This window comes from Typopeltis vanoorti, chromosome 8 (genome assembly GCF_054136105.1).
Source record: "Typopeltis vanoorti isolate ZY-2024b chromosome 8, IOZ_Tvanoo_1.0, whole genome shotgun sequence".
NCBI classification, from domain to species: Eukaryota; Metazoa; Arthropoda; class Arachnida; order Uropygi; family Thelyphonidae; genus Typopeltis; species Typopeltis vanoorti.
This window is the reverse complement of record NC_143556.1, coordinates 142,183,285-142,204,210: the sequence shown is the minus strand read 5'-3', so window position 1 is coordinate 142,204,210 and position 20,926 is coordinate 142,183,285. Positions and strand designations below refer to the sequence as shown.

General features: G+C 38.5%; 2 protein-coding genes across 6 annotated transcripts in view; one reads left to right on the top strand and one right to left on the bottom strand.

Moving 5' to 3' along the window:
- Window positions 1-20,926, bottom strand: part of LOC150104397 (NAD(P)H pyrophosphatase NUDT13, mitochondrial-like) — a 581,172-nt gene that overhangs the window by 334,554 nt on the left and 225,692 nt on the right. For 4 of the 5 annotated variants that reach the window (XM_090396341.1, XM_090396343.1, XM_090396348.1 and 1 more), the window contains one exon: window positions 10,216-10,323. The exons of the other annotated variant lie outside the window; for it this stretch is intronic. The gene's annotated coding sequence lies outside the window, so the exon portion shown is untranslated. The remainder of the gene's footprint in view (window positions 1-10,215; window positions 10,324-20,926) is intronic. 5 annotated transcript variants of the gene reach the window in all.
- LOC150104398 (prolyl 4-hydroxylase subunit alpha-1-like) overlaps window positions 1-20,926 on the top strand; it is a 356,969-nt gene that overhangs the window by 140,641 nt on the left and 195,402 nt on the right. The window contains exon 7 of the mRNA XM_090396472.1: window positions 14,122-14,295. Coding sequence (XP_090252598.1) covers window positions 14,122-14,295 — 174 coding nt within the window. The remainder of the gene's footprint in view (window positions 1-14,121; window positions 14,296-20,926) is intronic.

The window sequence follows — 20,926 nt, the reverse complement described above, 5'->3', positions numbered from 1 at the left end:
TGGTGAAGAACGTCCTGATGTTGTATTTTTTCCTTAAAAAATACAACATCAGGCTGTTCCTCACCACACTTTCAAAAATCTGTTCTCTTATCAGCCATCCAAAACCTATTCATCACAACCTAAAATATCCAGGTGTATATAAATTATGGTGCGATTGCAATATCCCTTATTTTGGACAAACCAACAAATCTATTGAACAACGTATAGATTCCTATAAAAGATCACGTGCAACTGCGTTGTCCAGTCATGTTCTTTTTTCAAACATTCCTAATGATGATCTGCAAAGTCACTCCGTTTGCTGGGATAAATCAGAAAATATTTTTCGCTTTGGTGATGAGTTCGAGAGAAAAATTGTAGAATCAAGGGAAATCATCCTGAATCCTGAACACTTACACAGCAATTTGAGTTATAACATCCCAGATAGATACTGCAGTTATTCAATATTGATGTTCACGAGAGCCTGCACGGTTACACGCAATAAACAATAGCGTGCCAGTTAGAACAACTTAAAAATACAACGTTTTTGTTTCAATTATATGTGGGAATTTTTATCTGTAATTCCCAGTCTTTCAGATCCTTCAATGTTTATTACTACACTCTTCCTTTAATGAATACCTGATGAAAGCTGTTATAAGCTGAAACTAGTTGTATTATTCTCATTAAAACTTTATAAGTTACTCGGTTTAAGTCATTAAATCTCTTTTTTAAAAAAAAAATATATATATATATATATATATATATATATGTAAATAAGTTTTTTTACCTTGGGAATAATGTATATTAGGGTTACCAAGTAATTTTATAAACTTGGTTATTTTACTACTAATCCCAAGTAAGCAAACAGTTAAGTTTGCTTACTTGGGATTAGTAGTAAAATAATTGTATAGCTAAAGTTGATAAGGCTCTGTATTACTAAAACCTTGGTATTTAGGGTCTAGCTACTCAAGACACCACCTTTAGACTTGAACGTAGTTCAAGTCTAAAGGTGGTGCAACATCAGGGCAACTCATTGTAAAAGTGGGTAAAGCTCTGATCACTATTCTCAGTATTTTCCATAATGTAAAACACATCTCACTAAGAGATGTATACCGCAATACATTATGGGTGGGTCACTACCCAGACCGGTTTCAACCTTTTTTGAGGTCTCCTCAGTGAGTAGCTAGACCCTAAATACCAAGGTTTTAGTAATACAGAGCCTTATCAACTTTAGCTATACAAGTTGCTACAAGGTGTTTTTATTTTGAATAAGAATCTCTGGAAGAGATATAGATGTAAATAAATTAGGGTTACCATGTAATTAAAATTACTTGATAACCCTAATATACATTATTCCCAAGGTAAAAAAACTTATTTACATCTATATCTCCTCCAGAGATTCTTATTCAAAATAAAAACACCTTGTAGCAACTTGTATAGGTAAAGTTGATAAGGCTCTGTATTACTAAAACCTTGGTATTTAGGGTCTAGCTACTCACTGAGGAGACCTCAAAAAAGGTTGAAACTGGTCTGGGTAGTGACCCCTCCATAATGTATTGCAGTATACATCTCTTAGTGAGATGTGCTTTACATTATGGAAAATACTAAGAATAGTGATCAGAGCTTTACCCACCTTTACAATGAGTTGCCCTGGTGTTGCACCATCTTTAGACTTGAACTACGTTCAGGCGCAAACTTAACTGTTTGCTTAATTAGGATTAGGAGTAAAATAACCAAGTTTATAAAATTATTTGGTAATCCTAATATATATATATATATATCTCAAGTGGTCCAATCAAAAGCCCCCAATCTTTGCACTCAGTCTACGCTACAGCTTACAACATTTATAAAAAACAGATGTTGCAAACATCATTTGACCTGAATAATTTTCAGAATGGACATCCTTAAGATGTGTCTTCAATCTACTAAATAACAAGAAATCCAATAGAAAAAATCCAGGTTGCATGAAGGAAGCTTGACGACTTCATTTATTTCAATAACTATTGAAGAAAATGGATTTGAGCTGCAAAACATCCTCCCTAAAGCTCCAATCAGACTTTTCTATTTCCTTAATTGAAACAATTAAAGTCAAAGGTAATATTTCCCTTTCAAATCCTGGAGACCATATTATTATTATTATTTAGGCCTCTAAGGAGTCAAAAGATTTATCACGGGAGGTCCTTCCTAGGAAACACAAGTCTATCCAGAATCATTGTGGGAAATCCCCCCCTAGGAAACACAAAGTCTATCATACCACTAGTTAAACTAGTTGACCATTCTCGCTCTCATCACTCCATCAGCCAATGCATTCCATGGTTCAACCACCCTCCATGCAAAGAAACCACTCCTCATCCTCTTGCTCACACTTTCCTTTCATAACTTCCAAGGATGGCCTCTTGTCATTACTCCTTCCCACTGTTCAACCAAGCGAAAGAACTCCCCAGTGTCAACACTGTAACCACCTCTCAACAGTTTAAAAGTCTCAATCATATCCTCTCCTTCTTCTATCCACCAAAGTCTACAGTCCACATTCCTCATAACCAACACTGTACAGTCCTGAAACTGTGTTTGTTATTTGCCTTTGTACCCTTTCTACAGTTAATTTATCCCTTCCAATCCTGGGGAACAAATCTGAGAACAATAGTCTTGTATGGTCTGATTAGGGTCTTATACAATGAAATGATATCTGTTTTATCTCTGCAGGTCAGCATCCTTCTCATTAGTGCCGCAATCCTCTGTATTACCATCACCACGTTTCTAATATGTCCATCTAATTTCAAGTTTCTATCAATCATCAACCCCAGATCTCTTGTCTCCCCTACTTCCTCCAGCATAACTCCTCCCATAGCGTATGCAATGTCCCATCGATGTTTCCCAAACCTCAAGACCTTACATTTTGCTGCATTACACCAGCACCCCCATTCATTTGCTCATCTGTATAGCTTATTCAAATCCTCCTGCAGGACCTACCATATCTGCACTATTACTTATATCTGAGAACTTTAGTCTAGGTGTGGTGTCCAATCAGGGCTTTACACAATGGAATCCCAACTCTTTTCTATCTGCTAGTCAGCATCTTTCTCAGTATTGCTGCAATCCTCTGTGTTACGTTCACCACCTTTGCAACATATCCCCTGAACTTAAAGTTGCTATCGATCATTGCTCCAAGATCCATTGCTTCTCCCACTTCCAGTAGTACTCTTCCTCCAATGGAGTATTCAGCCTCCCATCGATTTATCCCAAACTTGAACACTTTACACCTAGTTGAGTTAAACTTACATCCCCAATGATTTCACAGTCTGTCCAGCTTATTCAAGTCCTGAAGGACTACTACATCTGAACTATTACTAATAACACTTCCGAACTTCACATCATCAGCAAAAAACTGAATATCCTCATGCATTCCTTTGACAATTTCACTGATATAATGATTAAACAATACAGATCTCGGTACTAAGCCCTGTGGGGTCTCAGTTGTAATCAACTGCTCCCTGATACACAACTCTTTGATATGAGACAACCAATCCAGTTCACTAAGCTGACATTTAAATCCACGTGCTACATGGATATCATGTGGGTGCCACACTCGAACTCCGTGCAGACACCACACTCTCAGGCAAGGCATTCCAATTATTCACAACTCTGCAAGAAAAAAAACCTGCCTCTCAATCCTCTACTCACACCCTCTTTATACTGTTTCCAGTGATGACCTATGGTTCTCCCCTGATCTCCCACTATTCTCTGTAGAACTTCTCCACCATTGATCCTATTAGGGTTACCATGTATCTATCATATCTATCATATCTCCCCTCTCCTCAAATTACATCTTCTCAATTTTTCCTCATACTCTACAATCCAGAGTTCAGAAACTACCTTAGTCAGTCGCCATTGGACCTTTTCCAACATCTCTTCATCTATCTGAAAACACAGTGACCAAATCTGGGCACAACAGTCCATGTGTGGCCTAATCAAGACCTTATAAAACGGAACAAGAATCTCCTACTTCTACACGTCAGTGTCCTCCACATCATTCCCAGAAGTCTTTGTGCTGTATTCACAATTTCGGTGATGTGTCCCCTAAATTTTAGATCCTTATCCACTATCACCCCCAGATCTCTTATTTCCTCTACCTCCAACAATATATTCTCACCAAGCATAAATTCTGCATCCCATCTTTATTTTCCAAATTTTAAAACCTTACATTTTGCAACATTGAATGCACATCCCCATTTCTGTGTCCACTCACTCACCAAGTCTTTATTCAAATCTTCTTGTAAGGCCACAACATCTTCACTACTCTTTATGGTTCATCCCAACTTTGCATCATCTGCAAACAACTGAATATCTCCATCCAAACCTTCGCCAATATCATTAATATACAAGTTACAGTAATGGCCCTAAAACAGACCGCTGAGGCACTCCACTAGTGACTCTCCTTTTGATGGATATCGCACCCCCCCCCACCATACACAACTTGTTGATACCTATCAGATAGCCAGTCTCCAATCCAATGCACTAATCTAATATCCAACCCCATCTGCTCTAGTTTGACTGTCAACTTATCATGAGGTACATGATAAGTTGACAGCTTATCAAAAGCCTTTGCGAAATCCAAGTATATTACTGTGTATCCTTCTCCTCTTTCCAAGGAAGCAGTCACTTTATTGTAATAAATAAGTAGATTACTAAAACATGACCTCCCTTTAGCAAATCCATGCTGACCATCAAAGATAATACCATTGTTGTCAATCCAACTCTGAATCCTAGTTCTCACAAGCTTCTTCAACAACTTAACCACAACACCTGACACACAGAGATAGCCCTATAGTTTGATGCTTGAGTTCGATCACCTCCTTTATAATGTGGCACAATCTTGCCCTCCTTAGGAACTTGACCAAATGCAAGACTCATATTAAAAAAATATGTCAAGGCACGTGTCAACTCCCTGGCACATTCCTTCAGAATATGCGGTGATATATTATCAATTCCCACAGCTTTATTTACATCTGGTTTACTCAACTCCCCAAACACCTCTTGCTCACTTACAGTCAGTCTCTCCTCCCCATCATGAACTGCTCTGAATCTCTCCATGAAGTCACATTCACAAGATTGAAAGATCTTTATGAACTGCTCATTAAGTATCTCCAGAACACATTCTACAACAGCTGTCTTTATACCATTTTTTCCAATCAATGTCATCCTTCTATAATCATTCTTTCTTTTGCTAGCTACATATCGAAATAACTCCCTAGAATTCTTTTTGGCTTCATTAGCTAACTGCTTTTCATACATCTCTTTGGTTACTCTCACCAACCAAGTCATGAATTGCATGCTTAACACGTTCGCTGCCAACTACGAGTATACTCGTAGTGGGTAATCCTGCTTCACAAGCCAGCTACGAGTATACTCGTAGGACGCTTACCGCCGGGAACGAGATTATTGTAGTGACCTTGAAGAAGTGAAAATGCTTGGCTTGTGGGGCTAGCTTCAAAACTGTGTATTCTCATAGACCGTATATGCTCTGTACAAGCCAACTACGAGTATACTCTTAGGTCGTTTACCTCCGGTAACGAGATTATCGTACTGACCTTGAAGAAGTAAAATAGCTCGGCGTAGGGGAACAGACCATGCCAAAGTAGCATGGCAGCGAACGTGTTAATCTCTTTATTCATCCATCTCACACCTTCCTAATTTAACCTTCTCACCCTTGGAATACATTTATACATCGCATCTACTAGATAGTTTTTGAAAATCCCCCAAGCTGAATTCATCTCTTTTCCAGCTAACTCCTCATTCCATGCTACACCCGCAAGCTGTCTCCTGACCTCTTCATAATCACCCCGCCTTGTAGTTCCACATATACCCTTTTCTCACAGGGGTCCTCACACTGCTTGCAACCAACCAGGTATTCACCTCATGGTCACTCTCACCAATTAGTGGATGATTTGACACCTGATTTATAATTACATCCTCTGATGAGATGACTAAATCCAAAACCCTTAATCCTTGTTTGCCCTCTGTTACATACTGTCTGAGGTAGTTATCCCTCAAAAACTCAAGCAACTCATTTTCCCTACTTTCAGTTGCCATCTCATCATTCCAGTCTATATTGCCATAATTAAAATCACCCATAATGATCACACTTTTCTTATTTACTTGGTTAATTTGACTAGGCATTTCACAATCACCACCATCCACATTACCTGGTCTATAACAACATCCCACCAAGTATTTGATTCCATTCACCTCCATCTCACACCATACTGCCTCAAAACCACTGGCATTATTTCCGTCTTGTATCATCAATAGCACTCCCCCTTTCTTTTTACCCCTTCTATCCTCACGAAACACATGTCTCACTTATTCCGACAATCTTTGGGTGAACAGATGCAATTAGTGCAACCATTTCATCTGCCTTGATTTTTATACTTCTAGCATTTGTATACAAACACAACAGCTCATTTCAGGATCTACAGGTAGTTCCACTGATACCACTCATTCAATGTGATCTCTCCATGCTCGACTGGGGCCATTTCCCTTTCTGCTTCTTCATTTTAGAACCCTTTTCAATTCCAACTGTTTTCTCTTGATCCCTGGTCATCCTATTCCTTTCCTGCCTACATATGCCCTCACCACCTCTTGGAGCATCCACTTTTCTAACGCTGTGTACCCCTGTCCACCCTGAGCCTCCCCGTTTTCCTGCTCCTCTTGCACACCCATTCTTCCATTTTCTATATTCATACCACTCACTTCCCCATTCATATCCACCTCTTCAATCACTCCTGTCTTACTCTTCTGCTCTTCTACATCACTCCCCTCTCGATCTGATTAATTCTCTCTATTCACTTCTCTATCTTCCAGCAGCAGTCTCTCCAAGCGACTCACACCATAACCACTCAAATGCAGTCCATCGCTGCCATACAGCTCACTTCATCCCTCAAAATCATTCCACACATTAACAAACTGTACCCCCTTCTCTTCACACATTTCAGGCAGCATATCATTCATAATCCTTTCTCTCCGCCTCATTTCACCACAGTCATACCTAGGGAACACACTGACTACCCTTCCTGTCACACTATTCTCTTTTATTGTTCTAAGCAGCCTCCTGATATCCATTCTGACTCTTTTTTTTTTTTACTGATTTTTTAACATTTTTTCTCCTCTCTTTCAAATGTGCACTCATTTTCCCTGCGACATTCTTGCTGCTAACACTTTCTGTCATCAATTTCATATTTGTATTCATCAGTTCCTTGTTCAGGTCACACTTCGCACACACCCTTCTTCCATCTGCTCAAAACATCCACAAATCATTTATGTAATCAAAAGAATACATATAACAGACCTCACACTTAACGAAACTACTGATATCTAAATTAAAGTCATTGAATGACAATGCCGCCGCCATTTTTTTTCCCCCTGCAGATTGCTAGGTCTAATAATAATGATTTCGTAATTGAGTTTAGGCAAGAAAAATCCCCCACACTAATAATACCGGTAGTGCCCAACGTTTACAGCTGCTCTTACTCAAACAATTACACATATATGCTTAATTATTCCTAGAATAACTTATCAAAATCAGGAGCTCTTCTTAGACATGTCCACAGCGCTTGGCTCACTAGGCAATCAGATTAATACATATAAACACCCCTAAAGAAATCCATGTTGACTCTCCCAGATAACAGTATCCTCATCTGTCTGATTTATATGATCTCTTGCTAATTTCTCCAAAATCTTAACACCACCTAGTACATTTCCATTCTACTACCACCCTTATGCTATGGCATTACTGTACCTTTCCTTCCACTCCTTGGGCTCCTTCTTTCATTGCCAGACTCTCATTCAAAACCCAAGTCAATGGAGCTGTCAGTTCTTCAGTGAATTCACTCAAAACCTATATCAAAGTCACATCCAGTACCATTACTTTACTGACATCCAGAGCACTCATTATTTGAAACACACTCCCCTCTCCTCTTGCACCCATGCTTCAAATACTGCTACATGCTTGGGATGGAGCATCTAAAAATTCTTGGTGCTGTCGAGAGGAGAGCAATTAGGCTTGTAGATGGCCCCTCTCTTACAGATTCATCTCAACCTTTATCTCATGTGCAATGCTTCAACTCTGTGTCTATTCAAAAAAAAGTACTTCAATGATCATTCCTCTACTGAACTAGCAATCGTTATTCCTCCACTTCCTGTTACACCTATTAATACAAGAGCAGCTACTGACCAGCATCCCTTTGTGGTGAAACTGAATATTTTGAATTATCTTCAAAAAAAAAAAAAAGGGACAATAAACTTCTGTTTCTTCACCTGAACCTAGACAAGAGGCACTGACATGCTTATAGGTCCTTCAACCTCTTGAGTATGGGATAAATATATACATATATAAAAAAAGACTATCATTCACATCTTGGAACATGGAAAATTTAACATTGATAGTAACAATGTATGATTATCCTATTTGAAAAGGGTGGTGCAAAGAATAATGTGATTAATATTCACCTATCAGTATCGCTGGAGTGGTGGTGAAGATTTTGAAAAGTTAGTAAGAGCTTACACACAGAAATGAGTTTACAGAGAATATATACTACAAGTACTTCATCAAAAGAACACTTTGAAAAATCAGAATGGGTTTACTATAGGATATTCATGTTTAAGCAACTTGCACACATTTTATAATAATGTTATTATTATTCACTTGGAGTCTCCGATAGAGTCTGCCGACTCCATTGAGTAGGCAGACTCATCGTAGGATGTTCAATCAACTGACAACATATTTATCATATAGAATCTTAAAATCCTTCAAACTTCTTGCATTAACAACACATTCTGGTAATGCATTCCATTCACTGACAATTCTCCATGTAAAAAATCTACTCCTCACACCCCTCTTCACTACACTTTTACATAACTTCCAGGGATAAATTCTGGTTCTTCCCCTCTCACCTTCCACTCTTTTTATAATCCCTCTGTATTATTCTAATAAAATCCTCTCACTAACTTAAATGTCTCTATTATATCACCTCTCTTCCTCTCATCCAAACTCTGCAATACACATTTCTTCAACCTCTCTCAATTGCCAGTAGCCCAAAGTCCTTATATTATCTTAGTCACTTGCATCTGGACCCTCTCTAATGTCTCCACATCACACTGAAAACCAGGTGATCAGATCTGAGTACAATAGTCCAAGTGTGGCCTGACCAATGCCTTATACAGTGGCACAACCACTTCCTTATCCCTACATGTTAGAGTACTTCTTATCATAGCAGCACTACGATGTGCAGCCATTTCAACTAGACAACCCTCTAAACTTCAGTCAACCATCACTCCCAAATCTCTGATCTCATCCATTGCAATATGGCACCATCAATATAGTACACAGCCTTATATTTTTGCACTCCTAAATGCGCACTTTATTATTATCATTATAATAAACAGCCTTATATTTCTGCACTCCTAAATGCACACTTTATTATTATTATTATATGACACCTCCAGGGAGTCCAAGGACTCATCGTGGGAGTGCACACTACTCTACTTCACCAATACATCTCATCCTCTCAACTACTAATTAATTCACCAACTACGACACTGCTACCATCAACAGCATCACCCATCATCACCAACAACAGTATTTTTTGTCTGTAAATCGAGTATGTTCTGAAGGCTGAATTGTCTGTATGCGAGACAAAAAACCCGAGTTTCACTTATTGATATTAAAACTATAAACCCATTCTTTTGTACCAGTAAAAAGTTTATTCAAATCTACCTGAAGGGAATTAACATCAGCAGTGCTACTTATAATTCTTCCCAACTTTGCATCATCAGCAAACAACTGAAGATCCCCAGTTCACACAATATGTTACTTAGAAGCAAGTTAAACAGCAGGAGCCCACAAACAGAACCCTGGGCACGCCACTGGTCACCCTCCTTTTTTGAGACACTACTCCATCATACACCACCTGCTGGTATCATTCAGAGAGCCAATCTCTGATCCATCTAACCAATATACTATCTATTCCCATCCTTTGCATTTTAAAACGCAGATTTAAAATGCAAAGGATGGTGTACAAGCTGCAAATCTAAAATTTGCAGCTTGTACACCAACTAATCATGTGGTAATCTATCAAAAGCATTTGCAAAGTCTAAGAATATCACTGTACATGATTTCCCCCTTGTCTAACACACTTGTCACCTTATCATAAAATGCAAGTAAATTACTAAAACAGGACCTACCATTTACAAATCCATGCTGACCATTACAGTGGAACCTCGGCTGTCGAACTTAATTCATTCCCGAAGGCTGTTTGGAAACCGAATTGTTCAAAAACTGAAACCATTTTCCTATAAGAATCAATGTAAAATGGATTAATCTGTTCCCAAACCCCAGATGATTGTTTACTTAAAACTTTACAACAGAACTATATGCATAAGATCGTATACAAACATAATGAAAATGCATAAAATCTTACATAAAAAGAATAAACACAATAAGTAGATAAAATAAAAATGAAAATTTAACTTCCCTTTAACTATACATACAGAGGAGAATTGATGGCGTAAGTGGAAGGAGGTGAGTAAGGGAGAGTCCCCTTCCATAAAAACATCAGATTACTGTCCTTCTGGAGTTTATTTCTCTTTCTCTTTTCTGTCTCTTGGCACCATTCGACTCTGCTCGAGACACACCGGGCCTCTGTCTCACTAAAAACCTGTCCAATGACATTTGCTTTTGCCTGCGTTTTAAAATGTTTCTGAAGTGGGACATGGCACTGTCATTGAAATGGGTTATGATGCGGTTTGCTACAGCTTTGTGAGGGTGATCTTGTCACAAAACTTTGCACCTCACCCCATTTTGCACACATTTCTTTGATCAAAGAACTAGGAACATTCTCAATCCCTTCCTCTGTGTCTGAAGACATTTCCTCCACCTCCTTCTTTTGCTGCTCCTTCTGAAGGTGTTCCAGTTCTTCCATGGTGAGCTCATTCCTGTGATCCTCCACATCAGCATTGTCAACTTCCAAGCCCATGCTTTTGCCCAGAGACACAATATCATCGACAAGAGCAACATGCTCAGCCACAATGTCTCTGTCTGCTGCACAGTCTGGCCACAATTTCCTCCAGGCCGAGTTCATCGTCCTGTAAGTCACTTGCTTTGTCAAGTATACTTAAGCAATGGAGGATGTAGAAGTGATTTTTCCCGAATTCTCTGAGTGTTAATTCTGTGTTGCGGTCATTTCAAAACACCTTTGAAACAGTGCTTTGGTGTAGAGCTTCTAAAAGTTCGAAATGACCTGCTGGTCCATGGGCTGAATTAGAGAAGTTGTGTTAGGGGGCAGGAACTTCACCGTGATAAAATCACACTCCTCCACTAACTTGTCTTCCAAGCCTGGAGGGTGGGCAGGAGCATTGTCCATCACAAGAAGGCATCTAATTGGTAAATTTTTTTCTTGAATGTATTTTCTCACACTTGGGGCAAAGACTTCATGGATCCACTAAATAAACAATTGCCTGGTTACCCAAGCCCTACTATTATCCCTCCACATAACAGGCAATTTACTTTTCATCACGTTATTTTTCTTAAACACCCTTGGATTCTCAGAGTGGTACACAAGCAATGGCCTGACCTTGAAGTCCCCACTTGCGTTTCCACATAGCAAAAGAGTCAGCCTGTCCTTCATGGGCTTGTGTCCGGGCAATTCTTTTTCCTCCTGAGTGATGTAGGTCCTCTTTGGCAATTTTTTGAAACCCTCAGCCTTTACATAGTCACTAAATTCTTGCACATATTTCTCAGCAGCTTCTCGGTTCGAACTCGCAGCCTCCCCATGCCTAACCACACTATGTATACCGCTTCTCCTCTTAAATTTTTCGAACCACCCTCTACAAGCTTTGAACACATCAGTATCAGCACTCGTACCATGTTTTTTCTTTAACAGGTCATCAGGTAATCGCCTCGCTTTTTCACAAATTATAGCCTCAGAAACACTATCCCCAGATAACTGTTTCTTGTTTATCCAAATTAGCAACAATTTTTCCACTTCTTCAATCATATGCGATCTTTGTTTAGTAAGAACTTTCACTCCTCTTGCAACATCAGCTCTCTTGAATCGCCTCTTTATTTTTGAGTATTGTACATATCGTTGATTTCGCCATACCGAACTGCATAGCAAGATTTGAGACACGAACGCCATTTTCATGTTTGAATATGATTTCTCTTTTCATCTCTATCATGATCCTAACAACTTTTCTTTTCAATTTGCTGCTATCACTATTCTTCTGCAGCCCCCATAGTGGCTTAATTAATAATAATTTATGGAAAAAAAAAAAAATCAAGGAAACTCACTGCAAATTCGAGCAGGTGTCTGCACCGAACAAAGGCTGCTGTGTAACTGACGCTTTCCTGCCTTACAGCTCAGCACGCGGAGCACGTGGTTGCCGTTTGCCTGTTCGGAAACCGAAATTCTGTCGGAAACCGGGGCATTTTTTGTTCGGAAAATATGTTTAGGAACTGAATTGTTCGGTTCCCAAACAATTCGGTTCCCGAACATATTTTCCGTATAACTGCAGTTATACGGAACTATAGGCCAGTCTGTATAACTGCAGTTATACAGCCTGGCCTATAGTTGGAGACTTCCATCTTAGAACCATGCTTGTGGAGTGGTACTATTTTTTCCTTCTTTGCACTCCTTACGAACCCTATCCACTTCTACACTTTCATTAAATAACTAGATCAAAGGCATAACCGACTGTGGTGCACATTCCTTAAGAATACATGGTGATATGTCATCCATCCCCACAGCTTATTCACATCTAACCCAACCAACATCTGATACACCTCTGTTTCTTTCACTGCTAATTCTCCTAATACTTGCTTCTCTTCAATATATTGCACCGGATCATTTACACCAGTATGAAACATGCTGATAAAGTGCTCGTTCAATAATTACACTATATCCTTCGTGGCTGTTAGCTTGCTGCCAAGACTATCGACCAATGCTAATCAGGGCTGTTCTGATTATGGTCGATTTTCGCCACCTAGGTGCAAACCCACAGTTCAGTGTATTATTTATTCCCTATTTTTTTATGAACGTGTTCGATTATACCGCTCCTAAATTGTGCCACCCGGGTTCATTGCACCCTGGTACGGAACGGGCCTGACCATAATTATTCTTCCTCTTGCTTACCATGTAGCAGAAAAATTCCCTTGACTTAACCTTGGCCTGACCAGCCAATTTCCTTTCATACTTCACGTTTTCTTTTTCTTTATTAGGCTTGTCACATTTCTAGCTTACACTTTATATTCTTCATGGATCTGATCACCACCAGCTCTCTTCTATCTCCTCCATAACATTTTCTTTTCCAGCCCAGCATGCTTGATTTGACTGTTCATCCATTTCACTCCTATTCTATTTACTCACTTAACCTTGGTATGCAGTCAGACATTGCTTATGGCTCAGTCAGATTAGGGGAATTGATACAACCTTTGTAGAATTTGCATTTCCACAGGATACAGCACAGAAGGCTTGTGCTTCACTCAATTTTGATCGCATTGATCAAGCCACATTTGACTGCTGTCAGCAGATCTGGTCACCCAAACATCTAGGAAATAAGGATTATTAGAGAAGATCTAGAGTTAAGTGACTAAGAAACTAGTCTCTGCAGATACTAAGCTACTCTTAGTCTACAGTGTGTAAAGATGATAGGACTGATGCATAAGTTCATATGCCTCAGTCCTAGGCTTATCCAATAGGTAAGCCTTTTATAAACTTTTATAGTAGTAGGTAATGGAAGAACAAGAAGTCACTCCAAAATCCATACAGTATACTTGTAATTAGCATAGAATTATTGTATAGAGCAGAATGCATTACATTTAATTTAATAATGGTTCACAATAATAATAAAGTGAACCATTATTAAATGAGCTCAAAATAACATATGATAGGTAATGTGGTCTATCAAAGCTTCTTGCAATGCGTCACAGAAGCCTAGAATAATATTCATACTATACTGAATATGTTGAATATGAAAAACTTTTTTTTATTTCATTTGTCAAAGTGGTATATTTTAAAGTAACTTAACTGCTACTTTTTTTTAAAGAAGCATTTAAAAAATACAGTAAAAGACAACGTTTATCTCTTTCATTAGTCACCTGCCTATGAGAGCAAACTTAAATGTCGATACAGTACTGGGACCCATCCTTATCTTATACTGCAAAAGACAAAAGAAGAAGAACTCTATCTGAAACCAAGAATTGTCATGTATCGTGATGTCTTGTCAGACAGAGAAATTGATGTCTTAAAGAGATTGGCACAGCCTCGTGTATGTATACCATCTATGATGGTATCTTAATTGGTTTGTAAAGCAAGAATTTGATTTTTACTTTGCTTCTGTAATTTATATTTCAAAAAGTATTTAAAATATATAGTTTTGGTTATTAAGTCAAATTATAGTTTAGTGTTTCTCAATATCTCTGCAAAACCATACTTCCATTCTCATCACCAATGATTTTATTTGAATTTTAAATGAATGATATAAAAACAAAAAACAACAGAAAATAAAGTAATGGTAATTGTAATTGGTAAACTGTTCAGCGGACAATTTATACAGGTGTTTCATCTTCATCAGGATGAAACCATGAGAAACTCAAGTGTAGAGAAATAGGAGAGGATAACTTAATTGTGAGTAAGCAGGAGGTATATGAAGAAAGAAACTTGATGTCAATAAGGTAAGAGGATTTCATGACATATCACCAAGTGCCTTAAGGAAATTGGCAATAGCATTGACATGCCTGTTTAATGAGAGTCCTACAACAGTAGAGGTCTGAAGGGAGTGGAAAGAAGGTAAAACTGTTCCACTGCATAAATGTGGTGATTAGGCTGTGGCTAAAATTACAGGCCAGTCTAAAATAAATTTAGTTTAATCCTTTATCCAAGTGTCAGCAAACAAGGTTTGTGCCTGAAGAATCTTCAGGACTGAGGCAACTCGTAAAAAAGGTGGATCAAGATCTTATCTCAGTATCTCCCATAATGCAAAGCACATCTCCTTGCAGACATGTATAATGCTATGCATTAATGGAAGGGCCACTACCCAGATTGGTTTCGATGAGTGACTGATGAGACCTTTATTGAGGTCTCAGTCAGTCAGCAAAGAAAAATTACAAAAACTAATCATTGAAAAAAAAAAAAAAAAAAAAAAAAAAAAAAAAAAAAAAAAACCATGGATTACCCCATAAAAAAATGGTCATTAAAAGTCTTCACGTACATTATCTGATTCTGAACTCAACATCCTTTCATGGGGTATCAACATTATATATCTGACGTCGTAATTAAAATACTGAAAACACTGATACAGAAATGCTTTGATAATAGCAGTTTTCTCAATGACTGTCAGCATTAGTCTGTTGAAGGGAGATTATGTTTTACCAACTTAGTTATTTACTATAACAAGGTGAGTATTGGACAAGAGATATGCATGCACAGTAGTAAACTTAGACTTTGCAAAAGTTTTTGATAGACTGCAACATAACAAGCTGTTAAATAAACTGAAATGGATGGGATTGGATAACAGATTTCTGAGTTGGATCAGTGACTTGCTGTTAGATGGGTATCAGAAAGTTGTATATGGGGATGCGGTATCCTGAAAGAGCAAAGTCACTAGTGGCACACCACTAGTGTCTGTATTTCAGCCCTTGTTGTTCAATTTGTATATTCATGATATTAGGATAAGTTTAATCTTTTTTTTTTTTTTTTAACCAGTGATAAGCAACTGTTTGCAGATGATGCAAAATTGGGTAGAACAATGCAGAGTCAAGCAGATGTTATGGTCTTACAGGAGGACTTGAATAAATTGTATGAATGGGTAGGTAAGTTGAACTATCAGTTCAATGTTGCAAAGTAGAAAGTTTCAAAATTTGATAAGCAATGATGGGATACAAAGTATACACTTGGTGGAAGAATTTTGAAGAAGGCAAAGGAGATGAGAGATCTGGTGGTGAAGCACTTGAACCTGAAATTCAGAAGCCATACTGCACAAGTGGTGAAGATAATGGTAATGATGTGCAGAAATAAAGAGGTTATGATTCATTCCATTGAATAAGACACTGATTAAGCATCATACGGATCATTGTGCACAGATCTGGTCACTGGCTTTCGTGGTGATGAGGATATGTTAGAAAAGGTCCAGAGAAGATTCACAAAGGTCTGGTCTTTATAATGTGGAGTATGAAGACAGATTAAAAGAATGTAATTTGCAAAGCTTCGCGAATAGGAAATCAGTGATATGAATGAGACATATAAGTTAGTCAGGGATTATTATCAGGTTAACATAGAGGAAATTTTTCATGGAATAGGAGATGGAGAGAGTAGAACAGGAGGCATCCCTCAAAACTGTATAAGGAGGGCATGAGCAGAGGAGAGTTTTGCATGGAGAGTGGTTGATGAGTGAAATGCATTACCTCAGTGCACGTTTGCAAATGAATGTAAACACATTGACTCAGTTTAAGGCACAACTGGATGAGCTTTGTATGTGATAGTGTGTACCTCCCACAATGAGTCTGCCTACGTGGAGGTCAGATGTCAATAATATGTTGATGATAATAATAATTCTTCATTTTGTTTTTATTTGAAACATACACAACTATTTTCCAAACAAATTATAATACTGCATGCACATTTTCAAGATTATACATGGCTTCCCCCCTTTCAATCTCTCTCTCTCTCTCTCTCTCTGTCAAGATCCTGATGTACTATACATACTGAAAACATTCCATCGGCTAAAAACTACTGTTCTAGATTAATATCCATGTGCACACTCCCAGCTCCTTCCACTCTATAAACAATAATATATGAGGGAATTCCAGAAAGTTCTGATAAACACCAAGAACAAAAATGGTATTGAATCAACTGATATAACCACAAGGAAAAAATATATCTTAAAACCCTTTAACCCTCATGTTTCATCAAATTGTAATAATTTGTTCTGTTTCTTTTAGGATATATAAGAAGACATAAAATTAATTAATTTTTGTTCCAAGTGTTTATCAGAACTTTCCACTGTCCCTTCAAACAAACACTAGGTTGAAGTAATTAATATATAAAGCATTTAATTACTGAGTTATTATTTTCATAATCAGAACCTGAATAAAAGGTTTGAATAGCTTTGCTCTCATACACAATGCTCATCAAACTTGCCTTAAATTCATCCATTGTTTTCACTCTCATCACACTCTGGCAGTGAATTCCAGTCATGAACCATGCTTACACCCACCTTCCATGAATGGCTTCCTTTTCTATTCCTTTCCCTCCATTCTTTGAACAATCTCTTCACATTAATCCAGTAACAAAAACTTACCAACTTGTATCTCTTAATGAATGCACTCACCTCTTCTCCTATCCACAAGGCTCTATAAATTATGTTTCCTCAATCTTCTTGTACTCAATGTTCAACACAGTGGAATTCATCTTAATCCATCATTTCTATAACCTTTCCAATATATCCTCATACCCTTAAAAAGTAGGTGGCCAAATTCGCATATAGTAATCCATAAGAAGTGTGATCATGCCCTTACATATTGGCACCATATGAATAGCTATTACACAGCAATGTCTTCTGTTTCACTGCCGTAATCCATTAAAGTTCAAATGTCCTCTCTCTCTCTCACACTCACACACCACCCTCAGATCTATCATCTCTTACACAAAATATCCTCACTAAATGTGTGTTCCACATTGTTTTTGTTATAGTGGAGTGATAATTCCACTCACAGTCTATTCAATTTCTCCTGCAAAGCCATAAAATCTGCTCTACACTACACTTTATACAGAAAACTACTCCCAATTGACCAAAACATCATCTTAAAACAATTGGATATCCCCCTTTAAGTCTTTCCTCAATATCATTAACATATATACTTCACTCCCAAACAGACTCGAGGAACACACAAATAATCACTCTCTTCTTCTGGACTACTGCTCTTCTATATGCAACTTTACAGATACCTATCAGACAGCTAATCTCCTATATCTAATGTAATAACCTATTATTTAACCTTGTCTGTTCCAATTTAATTACCAACTTGTTAAATGGTAACTGAAAATCCTTTGCAAAATCAAAATGAACCACCATATATATGCATCTCCCTTGTCCAATGCATTTGCCATCTCATTATAATACATGAACAGATTGTTAAACATCACTTCCCTTTAAACAAATCCATGCTGAAAATCAGAGACTGGTGCAGTTATCCACCCATTTTTGAATCATAGTCATCATCCTGCCTACTGTACTTAAGTCATCTGATATTAGTAGTAGAACTCCCCCTCCTCTCCTATCTCTTCTGTCATTCCTAAAAATAATATATCCATTACACTCGATCCCAGTTACCTTATCTGATTCTGATAGCCAAGTTTCATTAATGTCAACAACAAACATTTGTGTACAGACATAACAAATTACCACCTAGCCTATTCTTTTATATATTCTTATATATATTTTAATATCTGATCCAACATGAAAGGCCACAAGATCTATGGCATATTAGTGCCATGTTTTCTGGTAAAGGAATAGAAAAAAGGAGGAATCTGTTCACATTTTGCTTGAACATCTGAGGGTTGTAATCTTTGGGGAAGGCAGAGTGGAGGAGACTGTTCCAAAGGACAGAAGTAGATAGGATGAAGGAAGAGGCAGTGAAGTTGGTTCAGTGTTTAAAAACGGACTATAAAAGGGTGTTGGTTAGCAGTGGCTCTTGGTTTAATGATTTTGGAGGAGAGTGGTAAAATAATTGTGGCCAATTCAGAAGAACACTTCCCATGAAAGTATCTATAGAAGAGACACAAGACAGAAACTGAACATCTGTGAGGGAGAGATTGAAGTGGGTATGTGAGAGAGGGATCATTAATTAGAAGTGCCCTCCTCTGGATCAAATCAAGCAATCGTAGAGAGGATTCTGGTGCTCCAACCCAAATGTGGGAGCAATAGTCCATGGCTGGGAAGAATTGGGCTTTGTATAGAGTTAGCAATTGTGAAGGTGTTGGGTAGCATCTTGTGCAAAAAAAGTACACCAAGTTTTTTGGTGGCAGCAGAAGCTATAGTTGAAATGTGGTTGTGCCAGGAAAGATTGGAGGTGCAGGTCAGTCTGAGTAGAGAAAGCCAATCATGTTTGGATATCTCAGTATTACTGAAGGTAAAGGGGAGGGATGTGAGCTCTTTCTTGCAAGAGTTCAGACAGGACTGAGTTTTGGTGGTATTGAAGTTTACAAGGCTGTCCTTGCCCCACTGGGATATAGCTAGGAGATCCATGGTGGTATTGAAGTTTACAAGGCTGTCCTTGCCCCACTGGGATATAGCTAGGAGATCCAAGTTCAGGTCACTGGTCATGGTAGAGCTTGAGGATTCTAATACTTGAAAACTACAAGGTTTGTCGAATGCAAAAGAAGGAATGGAGTGTACTTTCATCAGCAAAGTTATAGATAGGATTGGAAGTCTGAGAGAGCAGGTCATTTATATACAAGAGAAAGAGAGTGGGTGAAAGAACAGAACCCTGGGGTACACCTACATTGGTGGGGAAATCTGAGGACAGTAAACTCCACCATGACACGTAGAGAGAGACCATTGAGAAAGTTGGTGATCCAGTTGCAGAGTGAGAAAGGCAGGCCATAGGATGGCAATTTGTTAAGTAGGTCCCTGTGCAAAAACAATCAAATGCCTTTGAAATGTTGAGGGCAACTACATGAGTTTCTCCAAATTTTTCCATGGCTTGAGTTCAGAGGTGTGTGGTGAAGGCAAGAAGATCAGCTGTAGATCACAAGTTGCAGAATCTATACTGCTGGTCACTGATTAGTTCGTATGACTAAGTGGTTTAAGAGTTGGTTATTGATGACCTTCTCCATAATTTTAGAGAGAACAGAAGTGAGAGCAATTGGACAGTAGTTCATTGGCTGACTTTTATCACCTTTCTTTGAGATGGGCTGGATGTGGACCTGCTTCTATGTTGTAAGATAAATGCCAGTTGAATAGAACAGATTGAAGAGACGATACAGGATAGGTGTTAGCTGTGGAGCACAGTTTTTTAATGCAACAGGTGGGATACCATCAAGACCAGATAGATGCCTTGTTTGTGTTCAGGTTATTGAGGATTCTTCGGATTTCTTTTTGTTGGAAGAATATGGGCAACATGAAATCAGCTGTTCTTGGTAGCGTGGAGGGAACTTTGCCCAGGTCATAAATGCAGGAATTTGAAGAGAAGAGTGATGCAAGTAAGTTTGCCCTGTCCTTAGGTAACTACAATACCATCTGGTTGTGAGAGTGGCGGATTCTTCGGATTAGGTTGGCAGAAGTTGTGTACAATGGCCTTGGCAAGGGACCAGATTGAGCGACTGCCATTTTGGCAGGATGCAACTTTACAGCATTTGGCCATTTCAAAGTCTGACTTGGACTTGGTGATGATTCTTTTACAATGGTTGCAAGCTTCAGTGTAGGCAGAGTGGGCAGTTGAAGTTTTGGTCTTGAGCCATTCATGGTAAGAAGAGGTTTTTTCTTTTAGAGCATTGGCACAGTTTTTTTGAGAACCAAGGCTAGAATGGAGGCTGAGAATTTGGAGTGGAATAAGGGATGAAAGCCTTCATTCCTTTGAGTATGATTTCTGTTATTCAGTCTGAGCAGGCAAGACATTTTATTCCTCCATGGAGAGGATGAATAAAAGTCGGAGAGGACCTCCCAGTTGGCACCCTTGTAGAGCCAAAGGACACGATACTGTGAACTGGTGGGTGAAGGTTGTTCTGTGGCAAAAGAGACTTGTATGAGGTTGTGGTCCAAATTACAAAGAGGAGAACTGACAACTACAATATACCTTGAAGGGGGGAGCTTGTTAGATATGCAATCTATTTGGGCTTGCTGTAGAACTTTCTCTTTTACCTCCCCCAGACATACTCAAAAGATCCAAACCCAAAGCATA